The following is a 7,416-nucleotide window of genomic DNA, read 5'->3' on the forward strand; positions in this document are numbered from 1 at the left end:
GACAGCAAGGGCGGAGGCCACCAGGCAGGTGAGGTCAGTGTGTTCTGAGCCCCTCTGTTCTTTACCCTCTTAGTGCTGACGTGCAGGGAGATGAAGACCAGGTGGGGGGCTGTCAGTGAGGCAGGAAGGAGGGCAAGGAGAACCTTCCTGGCCAAAGACGGCAAGCCCGCTTTCTCTAGCCGTTCTCTATCACAAATACAAACCGCACATGCCTCCCTTTCTTCTTCTCCCTTTTAAATCCTTAAATCCGGTGATAACTGTTCCTTAATAAAAAAACACTGAAGAGGAACAAGGTGGCTCTAGGCTGACTAAGTGCCATCCTCCTTCTCACCTGTCTCCTCACTAGGGACCCTGAACTGGCAAGGTATAAAGAAAAGAAGGGGGACCCTGGACATAACCCACCATCATGAAAAAAAGAAAGAGGCAGCTGAGTGAGGCACGCACCCCTGAAACTCCACTCTTGTGCCCTGCACAAAGGACTGCGTTTTACCCCTCCAGGGTCAAGGACCCCAGAAGGCAATGTGTTTCTTGTGTTAGGCTGAACTGTCCAGGGACAGTCTACTGAGGAACACAGATGGGCCCCTCATCCTCTAGCCCAGGCAGGCTGGGCCAACCCTAACCACCCCCGACCACGCTCACCTCGCCCTTCTTCACGGTCATGGACTGTCGGCGGGGCGTGATCTCCTCGTTGATGCTGGACAGGAAGTTCTGAGAGATGCGGAGGGCGTCTTGCAGCAGAGGGTAGTCGGGGTGGCTGGAGGGTGTGTGCTTCAGCAAGTCCTGCATCGGGGCGAGAGGACTCAAGTTAGAGAGACTGAGGCCCTGGCACCCATCACTGTGCACAAACCCGACACACACTGGGTGTAACCAGGGCTGCTGGTTCCCCAGGCATCGCTGCCACCTCTCACAAAGAGCCCAAGGCTACGTGGACAGCACTTGTATGAGCACCATTCTGGAAGCAGGGCCTGAATGGCACTCCCACAAGCTCAGGCTGTTTGAACGCTACCAAGAGGGGCTCCCACCCTAAGGACTCCACCATGGCACTGGTGACATTCTGGGCTGGAGGATTCTTTGTTGGGGGGCTATCCTGTGCACTGCAGGATGTTAAAAGCACCCCTGGCCTCTGTCCACTAGATGCCAGTAGCACCTCTTCATCTGCAGCTGTGACAACCAAAAATGTCTCCAGACATTGCAGCATGTCCCCTAGGGGGCAGAATCGGTCCTGATTCAGGACCACTAGTCCATGCAAGGTCAGGAGAAAACCCTCCGCCTCCCCAGCTCCTACTCTTTCAGATAAGAACCTAAGAATTAAGATAGGAGTGTTGACTATTTCTCCACTAGGAATGCACATGATTTGTGCTCAAGGTCAACAGCTCCCTGGTTCAGAGAAACAAAATCCCCTTAGCTCCCAAACCCTATGTGCAAAGAGAATCTGGATAAATGGACGAAGCATGGAGGAAGACTTGCGTGTAGGTGGTCCCAGGCCAGCCCCACACCGCTCCCAGGCGGCTCTGGCTTCTCCCTGTCAAGGTGCTTGGCTATGCAGGCCTGGGCTAATCACAGCAAGGGGACAGAATACAGGGTCTCCAAGACTCCGACCGGCCACCTGCTAGAGCCTTCCAAACCACAAATTTCATTTCATCTCCCTCCGTCCAATAACCCTTAATCAGAGGAAGGTAAGAAATTTTGAAATGTCCATTTGATGAAACACTGCAAGGCTTAAAAAAGGCTGAAGCAGAGCTGTTTGGGCCAAAGTGGGACAATCCCCATGATATGCTATTAAGGTGAAAAAGAGCAAAGTGTGAAATAATATGTACAGCACTTCTGTGTAATTAAAAAAGATGTTCACGTGAGTCGGCACATGCATCAAGAATCTTGTGGTGGCGGCGCCTTTGTGGGGAGGAAGTGGGAAAGGAAACAGAAACTTCACACACTTTTGAGGCTCAGTTGTAAATTTAAAAAAACAACACATGTACAATTTGCTCTAAATATATGGGAACAGAGTCACCTGGGCAGTAGGATTAGGGGCCGTTTCTCTGGTTTTGTTTCTTAGTATTAAGAACCCCTTCAGTGACTCCCCACTGCCGTCAGGAGTAGCCCTACTGAAGCAGGGCTTCCCCCAAGCACCCTGTCCCCAGGCTGGGAGGCAGTGGTCATCCCTAAGGCCCTGGAACACACCCAGCATCCACACCCCTACTCCAACTACCTTGGAAGCCCAGTTCACGCGATGTGACCACAAAACCCTTCCCACGTGGGATGGGACACTCTCTCCCTGTGCCTACTCCTATGAGCACCCAGCACACCTGGAGAGCCTGCTCCAGACCTCCCTCCATCCCTCTGTGAGCCTCTGGACAGCAAGGGAACCTCATTTCTGCATCTTTAATAAAGGCATGTAGCAGAAAAAAAGGGGGGAGTAGGTGGGAAAAACTGACAAACATAGTGTCAGCCCCAGGATAGGAGATGCCAAGAACCCCTGGGTGAGTAGTCCCGGGGAGTAGTGACTCACATGCAGGACCAGCGTGCTGCGTGTCACCCGGTCCACAGGCTTGTAGAGCAGGGCTGCAGAGAGACGGGAAGCATGAGATGGCCACACGCGGAGACAGCAGACCCAGACCACCCACCTGTTCATCTTCGCTATACGGGGTTGTCTAGAAGATGGCGCAGCCTTACCTTCCCACTGACAACGGCAAACCCAGAGCATCCTTTGTACAGTGACAAGGGCAAGCCTGGTCAAGAGCACCTCAAAGGCCAGGGTCCATGCTTTGAGCTTTTAGTCTGTGACATTAAATGTCCAGTCTAGAGCTGCTGGTCAGAATCCAAGTCCACATGGCTGACTCAGGGGCAACTGTTAAAAGGGCTCAGCATAGATGCCTACCCCTGGGGGCTGGGGAACCTGCCAGCACCCTGGTGAGGACAGGAGGGAGACCTGCTCTCCAGCTCAGAGCGTTTCCAGGAGCAGACCAGCACGCCACTCTCAACATCCATCCCTGCACAGTTTGGAGGCCTGATTATGAGAACAGCAGGAACTGACTCAGGTGTCAACATAGCTCTCGGCGTTACAGGTGTTTATGGATACCTGGACTCCAGTAGCACAGGAGCCCCAGCCAACCTTGGCTATTCCCACTTCTCTGGTGAGCCTGGCCCATCACAGGCACACAGGCTTGGATGTGTTCTGACACACAGTCAGGTGTATTTCCTCATGTGATTCCCACAACTAATGTAGGACATGCATCGTTACCCCCATTTCATAGACGGGGAAACTGAGGCTCAGAGTGTGGTGAAAACTCTGGGCACCAGAGACACTCTTCTCTGCTCTTCTCCCACTATCCTAACAACTGGAAGTTACCTGTTGTTCCTGACCCCATTTTCCACCCAGAGAGGCGGAAGCTGAGCACACAGGCTATGTGTTCTGGCTTCACCCCATGCCAGGCCACTTAGGAACCGCCATTCTACATGGGTTACATTTATCCTCAACCTGTTTTGCCAGAGAACGGAACATAAACTCCTCCTTACAGGGCTGTTGGGGATAACACGATGACATTTTTAAAGCCCAGCAGGGCCTGGCTTGTGAGTGTTCCCTAAGGTCTACCATTCTTCCTGGTCTTGACTATTGGTGGCAAGCTGGTCCTGCCCGGGTCCTTCCCCACCCCGCCACACCGGGTGCCGCTATTTCCTTGTCCCTGCTATCACTATTGGAAGTCTGCAGCAGCAAAGGTGCCAGAGGGTGGCCCTGCAGGGCGGGTGTTTGCTTTCCCAGCAAATGCCTCATCTGCTTGCAGAGCCACTCCCACAGGGCAGGAAGGGGCCTCAGCACAGAGAACTCACTTTCCAAAGAGTTCTTGGTTGTTTGGTCCTTGGCATCCTTGTTGCTTCTGGCTCTCAGGTTCTGCAAAGAAAAAAAGCACATTTTCAGGGGACAACTAAAGCAGCTTTGATGTGGCAGGAAGTTCCACAGTCAGGAACCTTCAGCAGAAATCTCACCCTTCTCTCATGTAACAAACCCCTAGATACGACAAGCCTTGAGGGTGTGTCCTGGGCTGTAGCATGAGAAACAGGACAAGCTGTGGTTCACCTGGGACAGTTTCTCAATCTTGGCACCAGTGAGAGTTCAGGCTGGAAATTCTCTTATTTTAGGGGGTTGTCCTGGATGTTAGGCAGCATTCCTGGCCTCTATCTATGGGTGCAGTAGCACCCCCTCCTGTTATTGTGACAATCAAAAATGTCCACAGGCATTGCTAAGTGTCTCTTGGGGACAAAATCACCCCTGGTTGAGAATCTCTGACAGAGAGAATCCTGTGAACTCAGGCAAACCGCAGGGCCCTTCCCAAATGCACAGAACTGCTTTCCTAGAGCAGTGAAACAACGTGCTGAGGCTGGTGGGCCCAAAAAGCACACTCACCTTTGGAGATGGCAGGGGCTCCACTGAGACCCATATTAGATTCCACCTCCACTTACCCTTTCCCAGCTTAGCAAACGTACTTGCTAACGAATGAGGTGCTGAGAGTCCTGGGAGGAGTGCAGTGCTTTTTAGTGGGTAGGTCATATGTGACACAATTGCATCAAAGGCATGGTTTACATTTGTTAATGTAAGGCATCACTTGACTTGGTCCAAAGCACTCAGGGAAATGAGGATAAAAGATCTCCGTGTGCCTAAAATTGTCTCTGGAAAGCAGCTGTGGTTACTCCCAGTACTAGGCTTCTGAACAAAAAAACAGCACAGGGACAGGAAAGGGCTCAGAGATCGCTTTCCAAACCTCTTGGCCGGAAACCTCTCAGGACTAAAAAAAGATGGTGTTTTTAAGCTCACTGGGGCCAAACTCCACAATGCAGTTTGGTACCTTTCCTGAGAGTTTAACGCCCCTCGCAGTGATTATTCTTCCATACGTCAGCCTCAGCAGTTGCCGAAGGATGTGAGGGGGTGCAAGAGCAAAACCTGAGGCTGCAAAAATCAGGTGCTNCCCAACCCTTGCGAACATGTTCCCAGCAGGAGAAGCAAGAAATGGGGCTCCGCTCAGTGCCTAAGACTCGGGTAGTGCGCTCAGCCAAAAGGGGCACATCCCCCTTTTTGAGACCACCTACCACCAGGTAGCTCTTTATGCAGGGATCAGAGGGAGGGGTGGCCAATCCTATCGGTTCAGAGGCGGGGGAAGGGGAACTATAATAAATCATAACCCACATACTGAGGTGTGTGGTGCACACAGGTGCCAAGGGACATCAGGCCTCACATCCTGCCTTAGCTATTTAGTGGCTGTGTGACCATGGGCAAATCATTCAACCTGAGCCGCAATTTCCTCACCTGTAAGAAGGGAGAACACCTCTGACCTCACAGAGTCATCATGAGAACTCAGAAGCACAGTTCCTCTCTTCCATTGGAAAAACTAGAGAGCAGCACACATTCCAGGCCACCCAGTGGATGAGTTTGCAGCAATGCTCGGATCAGATCCCCGTGTTGGCCTAGCTCTCGGGCCCAGGGAGTAGAGTAGAGAGGACAGCTCTCTCCTCCACAGCCCTTCCTGGGCCAGGCTGACCAAGCCACTCACTTGCAGTCAAGCCTGATGAGAATCGGGGCACATGGGAGCTTTCCACTAAACACACAGAGAACCACTTCCCAAAGAGGTGTGGGGAGGATGGGGTCAGAGCAGCCTGTCTACCAGCCCAGGGTGGGAGGAGGAAAAGAAAACCTGGGTGCTGGGCAGGTCAGGCCCTGGCACCAAGCACCTGGCATACAAACCGCAAGAAAGAGGAGGAAGTGGCTCTCGGCAGCAGCTACAGTCAAGTTCACTGCCAGCCCTTGCCCTGACTGGGCTAGATGGCTCCTGTCCCTGCACGAGACCCCAGAGGCCACAGGTCAGCTCCCCTCGCCTTAGTGCCACTTCTGACAAAGGATGCTCATGATGGATGCTGGCTCCCCCACTGCCACACCTCTGCCATCTCACTACATGTCATTTGCCCTGGACAGCACCTGCCTGGCATCATGCTGGACTCCTCCCAGGAAGAGGCGGAGACAGCAAGGGCGGAGGCCACCAGGCAGGTGAGGTCAGTGTGTTCTGAGCCCCTCTGTTCTTTACCCTCTTAGTGCTGACGTGCAGGGAGATGAAGACCAGGTGGGGGGCTGTCAGTGAGGCAGGAAGGAGGGCAAGGAGAACCTTCCTGGCCAAAGACGGCAAGCCCGCTTTCTCTAGCCGTTCTCTATCACAAATACAAACCGCACATGCCTCCCTTTCTTCTTCTCCCTTTTAAATCCTTAAATCCGGTGATAACTGTTCCTTAATAAAAAAACACTGAAGAGGAACAAGGTGGCTCTAGGCTGACTAAGTGCCATCCTCCTTCTCACCTGTCTCCTCACTAGGGACCCTGAACTGGCAAGGTATAAAGAAAAGAAGGGGGACCCTGGACATAACCCACCATCATGAAAAAAAGAAAGAGGCAGCTGAGTGAGGCACGCACCCCTGAAACTCCACTCTTGTGCCCTGCACAAAGGACTGCGTTTTACCCCTCCAGGGTCAAGGACCCCAGAAGGCAATGTGTTTCTTGTGTTAGGCTGAACTGTCCAGGGACAGTCTACTGAGGAACACAGATGGGCCCCTCATCCTCTAGCCCAGGCAGGCTGGGCCAACCCTAACCACCCCCGACCACGCTCACCTCGCCCTTCTTCACGGTCATGGACTGTCGGCGGGGCGTGATCTCCTCGTTGATGCTGGACAGGAAGTTCTGAGAGATGCGGAGGGCGTCTTGCAGCAGAGGGTAGTCGGGGTGGCTGGAGGGTGTGTGCTTCAGCAAGTCCTGCATCGGGGCGAGAGGACTCAAGTTAGAGAGACTGAGGCCCTGGCACCCATCACTGTGCACAAACCCGACACACACTGGGTGTAACCAGGGCTGCTGGTTCCCCAGGCATCGCTGCCACCTCTCACAAAGAGCCCAAGGCTACGTGGACAGCACTTGTATGAGCACCATTCTGGAAGCAGGGCCTGAATGGCACTCCCACAAGCTCAGGCTGTTTGAACGCTACCAAGAGGGGCTCCCACCCTAAGGACTCCACCATGGCACTGGTGACATTCTGGGCTGGAGGATTCTTTGTTGGGGGGCTATCCTGTGCACTGCAGGATGTTAAAAGCACCCCTGGCCTCTGTCCACTAGATGCCAGTAGCACCTCTTCATCTGCAGCTGTGACAACCAAAAATGTCTCCAGACATTGCAGCATGTCCCCTAGGGGGCAGAATCGGTCCTGATTCAGGACCACTAGTCCATGCAAGGTCAGGAGAAAACCCTCCGCCTCCCCAGCTCCTACTCTTTCAGATAAGAACCTAAGAATTAAGATAGGAGTGTTGACTATTTCTCCACTAGGAATGCACATGATTTGTGCTCAAGGTCAACAGCTCCCTGGTTCAGAGAAACAAAATCCCCTTAGCTCCCAAA

General features: G+C 53.1%; 1 protein-coding gene across 1 annotated transcript in view; it reads right to left on the minus strand.

The window, feature by feature from the left end:
• BCR (BCR activator of RhoGEF and GTPase) overlaps positions 1–7,416 on the minus strand; it is a 141,506-nt gene that overhangs the window by 35,079 nt on the left and 99,011 nt on the right. Inside the window, exons 6-8 of the mRNA XM_019665405.1 lie at positions 3,826–3,886; positions 2,507–2,559; positions 640–780 (exon numbers count right to left, since the gene is read on the minus strand). Of these exons, the coding sequence (XP_019520950.1) occupies positions 640–780; positions 2,507–2,559; positions 3,826–3,886 (255 nt within the window). The remainder of the gene's footprint in view (positions 1–639; positions 781–2,506; positions 2,560–3,825; positions 3,887–7,416) is intronic.

Source organism: Hipposideros armiger, unplaced genomic scaffold, assembly GCF_001890085.2.
Source record: "Hipposideros armiger isolate ML-2016 unplaced genomic scaffold, ASM189008v1 scaffold_443, whole genome shotgun sequence".
Classification (NCBI taxonomy): domain Eukaryota; kingdom Metazoa; phylum Chordata; class Mammalia; order Chiroptera; family Hipposideridae; genus Hipposideros; species Hipposideros armiger.